This window comes from Apis mellifera, linkage group LG12 (assembly GCF_003254395.2).
Source record: "Apis mellifera strain DH4 linkage group LG12, Amel_HAv3.1, whole genome shotgun sequence".
NCBI classification, from domain to species: Eukaryota; Metazoa; Arthropoda; class Insecta; order Hymenoptera; family Apidae; genus Apis; species Apis mellifera.
The window spans coordinates 8,034,239-8,052,059 of NC_037649.1; the positions used below are offsets into that span (position 1 = coordinate 8,034,239).

At 26.6% G+C, this 17,821-nt stretch overlaps 4 protein-coding genes across 11 annotated transcripts in view; 1 reads left to right on the forward strand and 3 right to left on the reverse strand.

Annotated features, from left to right (window-relative positions):
- Nucleotides 1–221: 221 nt before the first annotated feature.
- Nucleotides 222–4,070, reverse strand: LOC412742 (chromatin-remodeling complex ATPase chain Iswi). The gene has a single exon (XM_006565203.3). It carries the CDS (start codon nt 3,890–3,892, stop codon nt 863–865), a length of 3,030 nt encoding a protein of 1,009 aa, XP_006565266.1. The 5' UTR covers nt 3,893–4,070; the 3' UTR covers nt 222–862.
- A 509-nt stretch (nt 4,071–4,579) lies between these two features.
- On the forward strand, nt 4,580–6,842 carry LOC725157. Of its 2 annotated transcripts, none has more exons than XM_016915452.2 (5): nt 4,580–4,997; nt 5,233–5,491; nt 5,612–5,832; nt 5,881–6,240; nt 6,413–6,842. In XM_016915452.2, the coding sequence occupies exons 1-5, from the start codon at nt 4,742–4,744 to the stop codon at nt 6,562–6,564; spliced, it is 1,248 nt and encodes a 415-aa protein (XP_016770941.1). In that variant the 5' UTR covers nt 4,580–4,741; the 3' UTR covers nt 6,565–6,842. The 2 variants fall into 2 exon arrangements, with proteins under 2 accessions (XP_016770941.1, XP_001121035.2); XM_001121035.5 differs by having other exon boundaries at nt 4,583–4,997; nt 5,899–6,240.
- Nucleotides 6,843–7,948: 1,106 nt separating this feature from the next.
- Nucleotides 7,949–11,232, reverse strand: LOC552725 (N-acetylglucosamine-1-phosphotransferase subunits alpha/beta). 2 transcript variants are annotated; one of them, XM_625100.6, is made up of 7 exons: nt 10,997–11,231; nt 10,284–10,705; nt 9,981–10,192; nt 9,015–9,807; nt 8,729–8,900; nt 8,444–8,631; nt 7,949–8,378 (listed from the first exon to the last, which is right to left on the reverse strand). In XM_625100.6, the coding sequence occupies exons 1-7, from the start codon at nt 11,147–11,149 to the stop codon at nt 8,069–8,071; spliced, it is 2,250 nt and encodes a 749-aa protein (XP_625103.3). In that variant the 5' UTR covers nt 11,150–11,231; the 3' UTR covers nt 7,949–8,068. The 2 variants fall into 2 exon arrangements, with proteins under 2 accessions (XP_625103.3, XP_006565267.1); XM_006565204.3 differs by having other exon boundaries at nt 8,184–8,378; nt 8,440–8,631; nt 10,997–11,232.
- Nucleotides 11,233–11,948: 716 nt separating this feature from the next.
- Nucleotides 11,949–17,821, reverse strand: part of LOC100578814 (putative fatty acyl-CoA reductase CG5065) — a 36,434-nt gene continuing 30,561 nt past the window's right edge. The window contains exons 1-10 of one of the 6 annotated variants that reach the window (XM_016915449.2): nt 16,117–16,283; nt 15,961–16,031; nt 15,260–15,512; nt 14,530–14,798; nt 13,977–14,293; nt 13,630–13,880; nt 13,318–13,501; nt 12,950–13,135; nt 12,612–12,869; nt 11,949–12,053 (exon numbers count right to left, since the gene is read on the reverse strand). In XM_016915449.2, coding sequence (XP_016770938.2) covers nt 11,978–12,053; nt 12,612–12,869; nt 12,950–13,135; nt 13,318–13,501; nt 13,630–13,880; nt 13,977–14,293; nt 14,530–14,769 — 1,512 coding nt within the window. In that variant the 5' untranslated portion in view covers nt 14,770–14,798; nt 15,260–15,512; nt 15,961–16,031; nt 16,117–16,283 and the 3' untranslated portion in view covers nt 11,949–11,977. The other 5 variants (XM_026444291.1, XM_006565207.3, XM_006565208.3 and 2 more) reach the window with 5 other exon arrangements.

Consider the following 17,821-nt stretch of genomic DNA (forward strand, 5'->3'; position numbering starts at 1 on the left):
TATAAAATTTTACTATTTTATTTTCTATAAAATTTAATTTAGAAATAAGTAATTTGAGTTATATTTCTTTTCCTTATTGCTATGAATTCTGAAATTAATAAATATAATCATATATATAAATACAATTGAAATTTTCTTCTTATATTATTCACTCTCTTCAGATATTTTTTAATTTGTTAATTTCATATAATAAGGTAATAATTAATAATTGATCAAACACATTGAACGTTTATATGATGCGGCATATATTTTATTCGTAAAACGAATTACAATGCCTTTTAAAATCATAGCAAATAAATAAAATCGTTCACGTAATATTGCATTACAATTATTTATGTAAAATTAAATCAAGGTACGTATGTGGTTTTGTGTAATACATAGATGGTGGTGTGTGTAACGTTTTCGTGATAATTAAGTATATATATATATGTATAAAAAAAAGTCTCACTTTTCTTCATCAATGTCAAATAACTATAACTTGACTTTAATATTCATGAGGTGAATTGAAATCACTTGATACGTATAAATATAAAAAGTTATCGTGCCAAGGTTACACATGCAAAACCATTTCGAATATTGCTGTCAACCTGTTTGTTAATATTAGATACATTGTTCTATTGTTAACTAGTTTTCTTCATGATTTTTAAAGATGATTCTTTATAATTTTTATCATTTAAAAAAAAAAGTATGCCAAACTATATTGAAATGTAGATTGCAGGATGAACAAGAATGAAATTGCTTTTACAAGTTCCTTTGAATTTAAAACGATGATAAATCGTTAATATCTTGAAGAAGACTGAACGATGGAAAAATTATTACAGGTCAAGTTCGTGCTCTTTAAAATGAAGCGTATTTCTTCTTTTTATTTTTTCTTTTTCCGTGGTTTATCTTGTGGTGCTGGCAAATTTTCCTGTTTTCGTTTCGACGCAGGTTTTGCTCCAATATTGCCACCTTTTTTCCTCCTTTCTTGTCTCTCTCGTTCCTCCAATTCTTGATTTTCACGTTCGATCAACGTGATCAATGTATTGCATCGCCGTTGTAGTTCTAAAGCTGTGCGCGATTTCACAAACCAATCAAAACGAAATTGTGGCGCCGATCTGACTGTGGCACGAAGCTCCTCGTATACGTTCTCTTTGTCAAAGCCGAGCTTGTGTAACATACACACGAGAAATCGATCTTCTTCCTCGGTATAATTCTTACCTTTGTTTGTTCCATATGCTATCCTCAATTGATGAAAAGGAGCACGGTACCTTGCCATTTTGGCATCCAAAGCTTTTTTGATTCCGGCTCGTCTCTGTATTTTTGCTTCTCCTCTTTCAATTTGAGCCATTACTCTGTCTATATCTTGTAATTCATGACAACGTTCCCAAAAAACAGCTGAGTATTCCATGACTTCTTCGGGAGTTTTTCCTTCTACTTCTTTAGCTATATTCTCGATATCATCTCGACCATATTTTTCATTGGCTTTTATGAATTGATTAAAGTCTCTTTTTGTCCAATTCGTAAATCCTTGAGTCAATAATTTTTCTTTTTCTGCAACTTCATCGTCGGTTAAAGGTTGAGCTTCGTCTATTTTACGTTGCTCTTCCTTTTGAATTCTGGCAGCATCCGATCCAAGTTCTGGATTCTTTGGAACTTTATATCCAACTGTTTGTCGAAAGTAATATATCTCCTGATCAAGTAATTCGAATAATCGTGGCGGGAAAAACTGGAAATCTTGAACAATTGGTTGTTTTGGGGGTCTAGGTGCTTTTGGAGCTTTTGGTTCTGAAACTCTAAGAGCTTCTCTGAAATATGCATCAACTGCGTAATTGGCTTTACGCTCACGTTTCGGCGGTTCTATCCAATTCCCTATACCAAGAATTTTTTGTTTTTCACGATAATCCTCACCTTCAAATTGATAGACAGAATCCGTGGGTGCATCTACAGTAAAGTTACGTAAAGAAGATTCACCCAAACTTTCTAATTTCTGTTTCATCTCCTCGGTTCTAGCTTCACCTTTTTGAAGAATGGTATCTATATCTTCGTCTGTAATAGCACTGTCTTTAGATGCAAATACTTCGTTTGCGCCATGCCTGATCATATTTAACATTTCATCTTTATTCAACGCTGTTTGCTTCGCATCCACTAATCGTCCTTGTTGAATAACTAACTTATCTAAACGTAATTTAACTTCCGCACGTTCCACTATCTTTTCTTCTACAGTGTTTTCTGTAATAAACCTAAATACACGAACTTGTTTTTGTTGACCTATGCGATGAGCTCGATCCATCGCTTGTAGATCCATTTGTGGATTCCAATCAGAATCATAAATAATAACTACATCTGCCGTTGCTAAATTAATACCTAAACCACCGGCACGAGTTGATAGCATAAAAATGAATTTCTCGCTTCCCGGTGCGTTATATTCGTTAATTTGACGTTGTCTATCTTCATGTGCTGTATTACCATCTAAACGACAATATTGAAAACCTCTCCAGTGACAATAATCTTCTAAAATATCTAACATTCTGGTCATTTGACTAAATATGAGAACTCGTGATTCTTGTTGTTGTAATTTTGGCAATAATTTATCCAAGATTACCATTTTACCACAATTATAAACGAGATGTTCATCAGTTGTATAAGGAGGTCCAGGTTCTGCACCATCAAATAAATATGGATGATTACAACATTTGCGTAGCTGCATTAAAATATTCTGTAATCTCATTTTTTCAATCTTCCCTGCACCATTCACTATATCTATATCTTTCATAAGTACCTTAGTATACCATTCTCTTTGCATTTTACTAAGACCAATGTATACTTTAATTTCTTTTTTAGGTTTGAGTCCTTTCTCTACTTCAGATTTCAAACGTCTTAAAAGGAATGGTCGAAGAACAGCATGTAATCTCTCAACTAAAGAATTATCACCTAAGAAGCTATTAGTATTAAACCACGAATCAAAATCATCTGAACTATTAAATACATCTGGTAATAAAAAATTGAGCAAGGACCATAGTTCATGAAGATTATTTTGTAAAGGTGTTCCTGTTAATAGAAGACGATTGGCTGTTTTAAACTCTCTTAAGATTTCTGATAATTTTGATTTTTCATTTTTTATTCTATGAGCTTCATCAATTACCATATAACGCCAATTGAACTTCTTGAACACTGATTTTTCTTTTATAACCATTTCATAAGATGTTACACAAACATCCCATTCTCCAGGCATCATAACTTCTCTAATGAAAGTATTTCGAGTCTCTGCATCTCCAATAAGACACACTGCTCTTAAACTTGGACACCATTTTTTAAATTCATTCATCCAATTTGCCAAAGTAGATTTAGGAACAATGACTATATGTGGGCCAGGAATATTTCTAAAATGTTTCATGTATCCTAGCAGTGAAATAGTTTGGAGAGTCTTACCAAGACCCATTTCATCAGCCAAAATTCCATTGATACCATGCTCGTATAATGATATCATCCAATTCAAACCTCTTATTTGATAATCTCGTAACTCACCGGATTTGATGTAATGTGGCGAAGATTCGAAACGCGTCGTTGGCGCAACACTAGCATTACTTTCAGCCAATAATTCTTCATCTTCTTCTTGTTCTGTCTTACGGTGTCTATGATCACCGGAATCAGTTTTCGCTTGATTTTCTGGCTGTTTTCTAGGTCTGCCAGCTTTAACTTTTAATGGACTCCCAGCCTTATCTTTCTGATTATTTGTCATAAAATGGGAAAATATTTCAGTCTGTTTTAGTAAATAATCAAATCGTTTACTTCGATCAGTTTCTAGTTTTGTTTCAAAATCACCACCTCGAGACGACGTGGTTTCGGCCGAAGATCCATTTGAATTGTCTCCCGTATCTCCTGTGTCTGCATTTTCGTCAGGTTTTGACATTTTGATTATTTTTGTGACGTACTTTTTACGTGTACAAGTAAAGTTTTATATAATTTGACATATATTTAAATATGTGCTTGATTTAATTGAGTATTCGTGTATTAAATCCGATCTTTACCGTGATGATCACAAACGCATAACATCAATCACCGCCATAGTGGATCGTGTTATCCCTCCAAAACTACGCTATAAATAACGCCATCTATAAGTATTTGTCGAATACGTTATATTATGAGAGGGAATATTCAAATATATTTTAAACAAATATTGCGTATTTTCAAACATATTTATTGATAGAAATTATATTAATGATATATATTATGCTTTTTTTACTTAATGAAAAGTTTCGAAATAAAATTCGTATATTTGAAATGATAATTTTTTTTTAATAATATATTTTAAAATGTATATTTGTAAATATTTTTATTCATTTTTTATTTTTATATTTTTAATATTTTGCATGAAATTAAATAATATTAATGTAATTATTAAAAAAAAAATATAATTATAATAATTTGTTATAATATTTCTAAATTACATTTATAAATTTTTAAATTATAAAAAGAATAACAATAATATATTTATACTTTAAAATAGAATGAATATCGATGAAAGAAAGAAATATTATTTTTATTAGAAATTGATCATTTTCCATCGATATTGTTTCCTAGACGACAAATTCGCGAACAGGTAACAAACAGTATAGTTGACACGGTGTACTACTGTATACTACTACGTTATCCAAGTTAGTCTTAGGCTCGCTTCGTACTGTAATATTTTGAGAACTTCAATTTGTTTCTTTTCAAAGTTTTTGTTCTTAATAGATCGATATTTGTTAAAACTTGAGAAATGTCCCTTGCAGAACAATCAATTTCAGAACATGAAGTTATTGTACCACCTAATTTGCCACTAATTTTAAAGGAATTTTGTAAGGCGGCTATTCGAACTCAACCGTACGATTTACTTTTATGGTCCAGTTCGTATTTTCGAGCATTGGCCGATGGAGAAGAACCACCTACAAAATTGAGATTGGAATATCCACCACCGAATACAGCTTCCGGTTTGACTCTCGGTTTCCTGAGAATTTTACTTCGACAATTTGGAGGTAATAATCATTTGAATATAAATATTACATTACATTATAGCGACATATATTACTTTTTATCGATTATTTTCGTAATAATATTCGAAGACATTCTATGCTGTACATTAAATATTTAAATAATTTTTAATAAATAGAAATAAAATGTAAATGAATGAAACATTTTTAAATTATGCGAATAAATATCTTTTTTTTTTTTTTAAAAAATTGTATTTTCAAAATAATATTTTTCGAACAGATTATAATAAATTTTTACCCGTGGAAACGATTTTAAGACGATGGGACTGCTTATGCTTGGATCGTCGAGATTTAAATTTGATTTTGATGATAGGAAAATTTCGACGAAAATGCCAAGTAAAAAAATTTTTGGCAATCGCCGTTGGACTTTTAAGTTCAAGTCTCTTTGAAACAATGCTTATGATTTGTGAACTGTTCACTCATGAACCTGAAGGTGGATCTGCTATGGTTCCCGTTACATTTTTTTTGGAAATATATGGGTACATAATAAATTTATACAATATATAACATGTTAATATTTATAATATTTAATATTATTTCATATATATTTTATTACATAAATTTATAATTAATAATATTAATACTTATACATTTTCTAGATATCTAGCGGGACTTCGTTGTGATGGAACTGAAAGAGATCCTGCCGATGAAGATCCAACAGAATTTATTATATGGGATTCTGAATATTTTGGAATTCAAGAAAAAAACAAGGAAAAATTTTTTTTAGATCGTGCTTGTTCAGTTACGAGCCAAGATACTGAAGCTGATGTGAATTTAGATTTGGAATTAGTATCAAGAGAAGATATTGATTCTTCAAGAAGTAAATTTTTCTAATAATCTTATTTTTTATATTTTTCACTTAATTTAGAAAAAATTTTTTTTACAGCGGACATAACACCACAATTGAGCGACAATTATATTAATTACAAAAAAACAATTGAAGATGAAGTGAAACAAGATTTATATAGTAAGAAACTATTGAAAATGGAATCTGAGACTTTTGTTAATGATACTGAATCAAGCAAAAAAGTAGATTTTAATGATGAACAGAAATTAAATAAATATGAAAATATATCAGCGAAGAACGCGACTAATAGCAGTACATCAGAAGAGAGTTATAGTAAGAAACATAGTATACGAAATACAGAAGATAGAAATGCAAGCGAAAAAAGGAAAAAAAACAAGGCTTTAGATCCAAAAATACTCAAGTATTACCCTAATGTTCCTGGTGAGACAATTAAAAATCATTAATTATAAATGGAATCGTTATTTTTTTTAATTATAAAATAATTGAAATAATTTATGATACTTTATGATTGTTTATAAATTAAAACATTTTTTACACAATTATAATTGTTATTATAAATTTTTATAAGATACCTATTATAATTTAATATCAGGTATTGGACCTCGGTTATCAGCTGAAGAAGTAGCTAGCGTTGCAATATGGTTGAGTGAATGCGCAAAAGTACAGGAAGGTATGGTTGGCCCGCGAAATCTTCGGCATATGAATTGTCCTCCTTTAGATAGGCAACAGACGTCGGACTCGTAACAAAATGCAATATGATATAATTAATATGAATTTGCAGAAGTTTTTAAATATTAAACATAGAGCACAATCTAATAATTATACACACATCTTATTTTAAAAGCAACTTTACTTAAAATAAAAATTAGTTTATATTTTAATTTTAATAATTATTGGATTAAAAGATATTTTATTTTAAATGAGTATTGTTATATATTCATTTTTTTATCAATAAATATTGAATGTTAGAAAAGTAATTATAAGTAGAAAAATATAGAAAAATAAGAAATATGTCTATTTTACATTTTTTATATTATTTTGTTTAATTTATCATTATATTGAAACATAATTTCAGTTTTTACAATTATAATATTAACAACCATTAATAATACAAAATGTACTTATGTAAAAATCATTTAATTTTACATATATATAGAACAAATATGCAATTGTATAATATTTTTTTTATTATAATATTGCTCATTTAAATTTTATATTTTCTTTAGCATTGATGATATTAATATTAAAATGATAAATATAATTCGAAATTTTATATTTTTTCACGAATTTTTTTAGTTTTAAATTAATTATTAAAATACAATTGAATTGATATGATATATTTTGAACAAATTTTTCGTATCACAAGATAAAAAATATTGCAATTATAGAAAAATTGTATTTTAGAAAAATTAACGAATAATTTTTCTAAAAATGCATGTAAATAATGTTTAAGCAATACAAAATAAAATTTTATTTAAATTATGTTATTTACAGATTTTATTTTAAAAATAAAATAAATACAAATTTTGAAAATGATAATATTCATTATTTCATCGATATGTAGTATACGATAAGATATAAAGTAATTCGAGAATTACTTTTTTAAAAAAAATATTTCATACAAAATTTGCATATGCATAATTTGATATTATTAATTTTAATGCATTTTAATGTAATCGATGCAATTCTTTATTTTATACAAAAAAATATTAATTAATTTATTTTCAACAAATATTTATAATTAATAATTAATAATTAGTTTGAATTATAAAGCTTATTGTATGAAAGTTAAAAGAAAAGAGCAAAATATAATATATACATAGTACTCTTTTGTCTAATATTTTATATGTATGTATATATATATATATATATACACACACACACACACACATATATACACAGAAATTATTTAATTTAAAAATGATATTTAAATATTTATTTGTTCATATATCATTTTATCTTATAAAATATATAATATATAAATTCTTAATCAATTATATTTTTTAAATAAATTTTCTAAAATAAACAATTTCCATTTTGTCATGTTAAATATTTTAAATTGTGGATGGATTGATGAATAAAATACGTAATAAAATATAAAAATTATTTGTTAAAATAGTATAAATTTTATGAAAAAATTACCTATATAAATATGCACAATTCCATGTTCAATAAAAAAATTTAGAAGATATTGATATATTGATATGATTTTTAAATCGTTTTTCTCATTTTTGAATTTGTCTTAATTTTAAACGAGTAAAATGGGCAGAGCTCGTATTCTGAATAATCTTCGTACTTGATGATAAAAAAAGTGATAGAACGTCGTAATAAGCAATAAAAGAATAAGACATAACAATAAATTTCTAGTCCTTGTTCGATTAGCTCTCCATTCAAGGAGTTTATGTCGATGAGTAAAAAGATTTCGATATTGTAACGGTAATTCAAAAGTACTACGTAATGGATAAAGAGAGCGATAAAAATCGTTCAATAATGCTCGAACTATTTCATTTTCAGCATGTCGAAGAGGATCCATATCATCATTTAGACAAATAAATTTTCTAAAATTTAATAATATTATTTGATAATATCTATTATTAAATCTGTAATTAATGAAATTACTTACTTGGGATCCCTACGTATCTCGTCCAAAAGTTGTACTGTTAAAGATACGTTGCTCGTTAACATTTCAAATATTTCATTTTTTCCTGCTTTAATTATCTCATGTTGATAAAGTTTTTCCTCGCCAAATTTGGCTTTAACTTTTCTTGAAACTAATTCGCATTTTGCTATCAATTCCTTAGTTACAATTGGCTATAAAAACATTATAAAATATTATTATAAATAAATAATTTTTCTTTATATTTTAAATATCATAATTAATTTATAATTAACAAAAAAATTTATTTACAAGTGATGAATCCAAATATCTTTCTCCTGGTGGTACATTTAGTATTTTAGTAATTTTCATATGATTTGAACAATTTGTTATTGCATTTTCAAAATCAATAACTAAACTATAATCAAGAGGGAGTGGATAAAGTCTAGATAGAAGAGTCCTAATTTCTCTGTCTGACCAAGTGCTGAAAATAATAAATCACGAAAACCGCACAAAATTACTATTTTGAATAATATTTTTATTATTTTTTTGCTCTCTTTCTCTCTCTATTATTACTATTTTATAATAGTATAACTACCCTGATTTATCGGTGTCAAACGTATCAAATATTTCTTCAATTGGTACATTCCGTTTTTCACTCATTAAAAAATAAAAATAGGAAAAAGCAAATTGCATGTCCTCCGAGCTTCTAACTTTATGGTTAGATGTTCTTTTAAATTCGTGTTTGAATTTCTTTTGCATATCAGCAACAATCCATTTATCTATCAGATGAGGCATATGAGCGGGTACTCTTCTACGTTCGAATCCATATGCCATATTATATATTCTATTCACATATAGCAAAGATTCAGCATATGTATCAAGTTGTCTCGTTCTAAGTTTCCATTGATCAGAATGATGTAATTTATGATTGATTTTTATGGTACTATTAACTTGTGGCAAATTTATGATATCATCATTTAAATAATGCTTCAGTAGTAAATGTCTTTTAGTTATATTTGATGTTTGAAATTTTACTTTATTAATAATTTTTGATAGCATTGATTTCTGAGTAGATATAATTTGATCATTTTGAATCAATTGTTCATTAAAATATTTCTCAATGGAATTTATATAATTATTTTTAAAATTATGAGATTTATTTATATTTAACTTTAAATTTGTAGTCATATTTAATGATGATGGCTGTTGAATAAATGTTTCTGTATCATTCCACATAGTACTTATATTTTTGTTTCTTAATAAATTTAGGAATTTAAAACCATAGTTATTATCATCTAATGAATCTTGTAAAAGTTTGTGCGAATAATCTCCTTCTTCTTCAAGAGTTTCACTGTCAGTAGGAACTGGTGTGCTATCACAATCTCCTCCTTTAAAAAAAAATTTAAAAAATTGAATTAGATATATATACAAATATGAATGTGTAAATATATATGTGTATATATACATATATATTTATACTATTCTATTTTTTAGACTAATTTTTTAGATTAATAACTGATATAATTATTATTTAAAAACAAATGTAAACAATGAATGCTACCATCAAATTCACATAATGTTGTATTACAAGCAGGATCACATGATCCATCACCCACCCAAGCCCAAGGACAAACATCCGAACAATCAGGAACCCACCATGCAAGATATATTTTTTGACCATTTGCTTGGGTAATAAAATCTTCTGGCCACACTTCTGCCCCTAACATAACATCATCATTAAAATATAAAAATTTATCTGAAATACCAGGAATTCTGTGAAAATAAAAATCATATTAAACACATTATAACCAATTCATAATAATAAATCATTATTTATTATAAAATAGATGAATTTGATTATTACCTATGAATATTACTTTCAATAGCTGGACTAGAAAATGTTGGAAGATCACTTTTATTTATAAATATATCTTCATGAGTAACAAGTGTAACTTTAGGATTATCCATATCTAACCAACTTGGTATTTGACCATTTGTAACAATATACACATGTCTTACCCAAGGTGCATATTTTTCCAATGAACGTAATGAATATCTTAATTCATCTTTATCATTAAATCTGGAAGCAGCTGTATTAATATCAGTAATAGGAACATGTTCTTTCAAACTTTTTAAAAAAACTGGATCAGAGCCATTGACCCATGTATACACAACATCTATTGGAACATGTTGACATAGTTTTTTTTGAAAAGAGATACCTAATATATTATCATTAAAAGAATAAAATACTGCTTCGTATTTTTCTTTGCTCCAAGTTATCCACATCTGAAATATTTGTATTTATTAATTAAAATAAAAATTTGAAATTTGAAAAATTAAAATATTAAAAATTATAATTTATAATGAAAGTTTAAAATTTAAATTAAAATTTAAAATACTAAATATTAAATACTAAACACTAAAAACTAAATACTAACTTAATAATTTTGAAGATAAATTTTAAAATTCAAATTCTTTTAAAAGGATTAACCATTTAACAAAATATATATTGAATAATAACAATTAATAAAGTAGATTTAGCATAAAAACAATAGAGATGATAATACGTTCTCTAACCTCTCCGAAATGAACAATACCAATAAATATACAAGTGAATGCCGTTAATATCACCAGTAAAGAATATTTATATGATAGAAGATCGTAACATCGACGCTGGAGTAATTTCCATGTGCTCATTATATTGATAAAGATTCTGCATGCGATTAACATTGCTAAAACTGCTGTAAGAATTCATGTAACACTGTTTACAGCTGATTTTAACCGGTAAAAACTTCGATGTATAGTAAATAACCATAGACAAGATAAAATATAGATTTAATATATAAGTATCTAATAGTGAAAAGATTATATATTTATTATTTTTATTAATTTATTATTTATATACTTATTATTTGAATATTTTAATCTATATATTTTTTATATTAATAAAATTAAAAATTCTTATAAAGATTTTTATAATTTAAAAATATTCGTATTTGCAAAAAAATATACGTCTACAGCATATATAATACCGGGAAATTTGAATCTGAGACAATAATTTTTTGTACTTGTCATTATATTACAATCATTATAAACAAAAAAAAACTGAATCAAATATGATTTATTCATCCAATTTTTGTTTTTTCTAAACATCGGATTATATAAATTAGATTTTTTGCAATCTACAATCATTATTATCATTCGTTTTACAGTTATCAAAGTTATCAAATGGTGATAAAAATGTTTTTTTTATGTTATATAAGAAATATATTTGCATTTAATTAAAAAATATCTTTAAAATATAATTGGTAAAAAAATTATATTTAGAATAAAATATGATAAATCTTTTTTTATAAGGTTAATATATAATGTTAACAAATATAATATTAATATTTTACAAATCTTATATAATTAATAATATCTGATAATTATAATTTAATAATATCTATATACAACATTATAATATATATGTAGTTAACAATTTTCCTTTCCATAAAATTTCATTTTTATTTTTTGTTTTTAATTTAAATTTTTAATTGAAAAACTTTAATGTTAAAATTATGAAATATATAATACAAATATGAATAAAAGAGTTATAAGTGATAATTCCGTTATTTGTTTTATCCAGTATAATCTGAAATAAATGAAAATATAATTTTTATTATTTTGAAATATAGAATCTATTTTATTTATCATACATTTTTTAATATTTTCGTTACTTTTACTAATACAAAAAGCTTTTCTTTATTTTATCAAATTTTATTCGAAAATAATTTAAAATTAATTAAAATTATGATATTGAACGTTTAATTATAAATTGAACATTTATCATAAAATAAAAAGATTTTGCAGAAAAAGGAATGCATATTCAATTTTCAAATTTTTAAACTCTTTTTTTTTTAAAAAAATGATTCAAGATTATTTAAAAAATATTATAAATCGTTGAATTTTTTTTTGATATTTACTCCAATTTAATATTATAAAAAATAAATATTAATATGAAAAATTATCGATGACTTTAAAAATTGAGAAGAAATTTATCGTTATAAAACAATTAAACATAAAACAAATAATTTTATTCAAAAAAAAATTTTGCATCAATATATGTAACAAAGATTTTAAAAAATATTTATTTATATTTATGATATTTATGATATAAACGAAATAAATATATCAATATTATTTTACTTACGTCACTAATCGACTTCGAGTTAAAGAATTTTTAGATACAGACATATATTTATGCGTGTTTAATATTAATATACATTTTTCTATATATTTATCCCAATCTAAATTTTGTATATCAATGATGAAATTATCACAGTCTTTCAATGTTTTTACATTTTTCTGAAGTTCAATCATATTATCATTTTGAAATTTCAAGTCAGTGAGAAGGAAATATTTTAACACATGTAGTTTACTATTCATGTGCATTACGTATTTCATTATTCTAAAATATAATTTTTACAATAGATTATTATACAAAAATTATTCAATTATTCATTGTTTCAAAAGCAATTGAATACTTACCTGATTTTATTACCTAAAAGTTTTGCAAAAATATCATAGACAAATGCAGGAAGTGTATGCAAAAAGAATATTAAGATCTTGAAAATATATCTGTTATTAACTACTATAAGATTGGGATACCATATCATAGTTTTGAATAATAATTTTCTCGAAAATTTTATTATACTTGTAGTATATTTATCCCATCTAAAAAATTCGAAAAATATTTATATTTATAGAATTTTGAATATAAATAAAATTAAAAATAGATTTTATACAGCATTATGAAATATCTCGCAAAATATTATGTATCGTTTCAATAAGTTAAATGTTCTAACATTTTATGAAATATTCCAATATTTATCTACAAGTATAATGAAAATATTTACGTAAGAAAATTCCCATTATTCGTGCAATTATAAATTTTAATAGTATTATCACATTGGATCGTTGTATACCACGCAACGCATATTATTGTATCGGTCACATAATCAATAGGCACTATGTTTGCCTTATTATTCTTATTCCCATTGATCACTCTAATGATACCTCTGCACGCACCAATAGTCAAATCTAAGTAATATCAAATCAATTCAAACATATACTCATAATTCCAAGAGATTTTATTAAAAATATCTTAATGGGATGAATAAAGATAAAATAATATTACAATAAGTCAAAAATCTATCTTATCAAACTACCTGTAATTCCTTGAATCGAATCGTCTATCCAGCCAGGAAACGGATGTTTAACCGCAGAAAAAATTATACTTGGCCTAACTATCGCGATCGGTAAACCTGTACCATTGATCATTATAATCTTTTCCGCCAGATTTTTCGTAAACGTATACGTGTTTGGAAAAGTCTCTAAAATCTTAGATTCCAGTACACTCAATAGCTCATCGTTTAGCCCATTGCACATATCTATGATCGTAGAAGGTTTTATATTTATGCTGAAATATATTATCCATATATTAATATGATTAAAAACAAAAAGATGTATTTAATCAACAAATTATTTAGAATAACATCGGAATATTTACACTTACTCGTATATCGTTTCATCGATTATCGATATATTTGGATTACTGTAAGCTGTGCTAATGTAAACACAACTTATTAGATTTTTCATAGATTTGCATAATTCTAAAATGTACAAAGGGCTCTCCGTATTCGTTTGGATGGCCTTTTTTAACGGTTCGTTGAATTTCACTGTAGCCGCTACGTGGAAAACTATGTTCACTCTTTCTATTAATAAATTTTTATCGCTCGAGGATAGGCCTAAGTCTGGCAGAGTTATGTCCCCTTTTATCAGATGGATCTTGTTTAAAATTTCTGGATTCTTTTTTCGTATTTCATCGAACAACTGAAAAGCATATCAGCGTTACTGGAAATTGATTATTTTACACGAAAATATATAATTTTTTATTTACTCTCTTTACAATACTTGTTTCGTATCTCCATAAATTTTATTCTACGATTTCCAGTTTTTTTCTCGCGAGATTCGAAAAACATACTCGAATGCAATTTTTACTATTGAATCTTATCTCTTGTTTCATTTCGATATTACAAATTTAATTTAACATTCGACACGATATTTACGCAATTTTCCAAAAGGTGTTTGAACCGTTGTTCGATGGATACGTTGTTCTTGGATCGGATGAGGATGTAGATTGTCGAGATACGGGAACAAGAGTGCAGCAACTTTTCCACGATAGCTTTCCCTAAATAACCGGTTGCCCCGGTCACGAATATCACAGAGTCCGCCAGAAATCCTTCGATGGATCGTTCTTCGCCCTTTTCATCGTTTCCTGAGTTAATCGATGCGTTCATCCTTTCCATCTTCTCCTCTCTGATCTCAACGTGTTGTACTGAAATAATAAAAATAATTAATTTAAATCTCGTCCAATTATTCTTTTATCGAAGGATAAATTTAATTTATTTTTTATTTTAATTGACTTGGAAATTATGACTAAAATCTCTCGGAATAATTTTATCAAGCTAATTGACACCAAAATCTAAAGATCAAAATAATCATAGAAATTGGCACAGAGAAATTTCAATTCACAAGCAATAAGTTTGTATCGAAATGAAACGAGATGGAAATGGTGATGTCACGCTTCGCTTTAATATCTTTAATTTTTTATTAACAAATAACAAACAAAATTCGATACTTTCGTACACCAATTTTTTCTTTTTGACTTCAGAACCGATATTTCGATCTTTAGCGACATCGATCTTTAGCGACATCGATACTTCACACAAGGTTGCATAAGACCAAGTTTTCAGTTAATCTCATCGTTAATTTCTATCACAATTACATCGAACTCACAGGATTATTTTATCACCTATTCAACTTTTCAGATTGCCGAACGGATTTTGAATTTTTTCTCTTCCACTTTTCCACGTGAAAAAATTTCACTCCATCTCACAGGCCGGGTTTAACTTAACTTTGGAACATTTCGTTCTAACTGTTAATCCAGGATACAAGTGTGTAAAGGCACTTTATTATTTTATATAACCACGAATAATTTATACCGTAAGTACGAAACCCTCGATGCTATAGTTCATCGATTGGCCGTGTTCTAGAAAAGAGTCTCGTGTCAAGGCGTGTATGAATGCCATTTTCTTTTCTTTTCTTTTCTTTTCTTTCTGCCATTTCGTTTTCAAAATTGTATTTTCATTTAAACGAATTACAACATCTACACCTAAGATCGATATTCGAAAAATTTAGACGATGAATAATGATTGGAAGAAATTAAACGAATTGCAATAATTCGTCTTCACATTCCATTTACAAATTGTTATTAATTAATTATAAAATGAGGAAATAAGAAGTGAATAGAGTCGAGATAAATTCGATGAATTGATAATTGATCGATAAATTGATTAATAAAAAATCAAAGAGACGAAAATCGCTGGAAACGATTAAAGCTATCGAAAAAAACTACCCTTGAATGAGAAGAGCAAAGAGGATTATATTTTTCTTCGTTATTTTCTCTACTTAAAAAGCTTAAAAAAAAAAATACTTACAAAAGAGAAAAGCGATGGAGATGCTACTTAATTCGGGAGAGCTACGATTAGCCAAACGTGTGTGCGTGTATCTGTATTAAAAAAATTTAATCTACTCTGCATGCAGAATGTAAAAAATTATTTTACGAAAAATAAAATATTTTATTTTGATTTAACCTTTTTTTTTTTTTCGTATCGTTGTCTTACTCGAGATTCCAAAAAATTTTCATCATCCTTATTACTTAACTGTACGGATACATTTTTTTCGATCACGAAGGATGCGCAATAATTTTCATATGATGTTCTTCATCGAATCGAATTGTATTGTAGAATTTTTTTTTTTTTTTTTTTTTAACAATCCCGCGCTGGTTGCCTCATGTTGGAAGAATCGGTCGAGACTGATTTGTCCAACGATCCGAATCGATTTAAGTAGTTGTTCAAGCGTTCATCTCGTTATTAGGGGAGGGGATAGGGTACAAAAAGCAGAAGAATAGTGTAAAAAGAAAAATTTGCATACGCGTGTAATAAATAAAAATATTATTGAAAGCTCGTTAATAAAATGTCGAGTGATAAAAATGTTGCGTGTGTGTGTGTGTACGGACACGTGAGCGATTTGTCACTCGTTTAATCGATATTTTGGTCGACTTAGATCCATTTTTGAAAGTGAAATTTAAGCCTACTATGCGTAAATCTGACTTTGATTAAGATTATCCTTCGAACGAATTATTTCATATACGCGCAGAGGGTGGATTTTTCAATCAATTCAAGATTTAGAAGATTTATCTTTTTATATATCGTTTTAAAAGTGGTTTCATTTCTATATATCTTTTTCTTTTTTTTTTTTTTTTTGGAAAAGTTCTCTTCGTTTTGTGTACAATTTAGATAAATATACTAATCACTTATCAATCCATTAATAAAATAAATCGTTCAATAATATTAGAAAACGATATTTTATTATTACATTTTTATAGCTTTTTCATAGAAAGCAATTAATTTATACGATAATTAAAACGATGTTTTACGAAATAATTTAAAACGAGTTTCGATTTGTCTTTTATCTCCTCCAAATTGGAAGAATATGTTGAAACGAGTTTATTTATTCTCCTTTCATCGAGAAACTTTGAAAATTAATTCCTGATTGAAATTTCCTCTCTTAATTGCAATTGAATTAGAAAGACTCTTTAATGTCTCGATCTAAGAACAACTTCTTGCTAACGTTTAATTTCTTTATTTTAACGAGTAAAATGGATTTTACTTCTTGTTCGAAAATCAACGTCTTCAAAAAAAATCGATAAAATTCAAAAGTAAATTTGTAAATTTTTCTTCTGATGATTTCTTATCCCTTCGTTTTATATTTTTGTCGAAAGTTCTTTAATTTCGTTGTGTTGGCCACGCAAATTTTCGCGAATTTAAAAGAAAAAAAATTGTTCCATCTATATTTATCTTCCTTCCTTTCGGTCAACGTTTATTTATCCTCTTTCAATATTGATTGTGATTATCTCGAAAACTTACAATATTGCACATATTGCGCATAGATCTTGATATATGAAATATATCACGCGAGGTAAGATACGTTAATTCGCGATTAAATATTAAATGTCGTCGAACGGGAGCATTTATTTGTTTAAACTGTTCTTATAATGGTTTATTACTATTTACCCGATTATTCATATACGTACGACTTATTTTATCGATTTGTCTATCGTGTATCGTGTATGTATTTTTTATTTCTCCTTAATCTTTCATCAAACAAATCAAAATATTGTACAAATAATAAAATATTATACGACTGATTTGATTATTATCGATTATTATTGATAATTTAAAATTAAATTAATGGAAAAATATTTCAAATATATGTACTTTCTTAAATTTTAATTTT

Excerpts from the sequence above, each read along its gene's own strand:
- LOC725157 (XM_016915452.2), top strand. The coding sequence starts at position 4,742 with ATGTCCCTTGCAGAACAATCAATTTCAGAACATGAAGTTATTGTACCA. Across the intron at positions 4,998-5,232 it reads TTTACTTCGACAATTTGGAG|ATTATAATAAATTTTTACCC; the intron begins GTAATAATCATT and ends TTTTTCGAACAG. Across the intron at positions 5,833-5,880 it reads AGATATTGATTCTTCAAGAA|AAAAAATTTTTTTTACAGCG; the intron begins GTAAATTTTTCT and ends CACTTAATTTAG.
- LOC552725 (XM_625100.6), bottom strand. The coding sequence starts at position 11,149 with ATGTTAATCGCATGCAGAATCTTTATCAATATAATGAGCACATGGAAA. Across the intron at positions 10,193-10,283 it reads ATTGAAAGTAATATTCATAG|AATTCCTGGTATTTCAGATA; the intron begins GTAATAATCAAA and ends TTATTTTCACAG. Across the intron at positions 9,808-9,980 it reads AACATTATGTGAATTTGATG|GAGGAGATTGTGATAGCACA; the intron begins GTAGCATTCATT and ends TTTTTTTTAAAG.
- LOC412742 (XM_006565203.3), bottom strand. The coding sequence starts at position 3,892 with ATGTCAAAACCTGACGAAAATGCAGACACAGGAGATACGGGAGACAAT.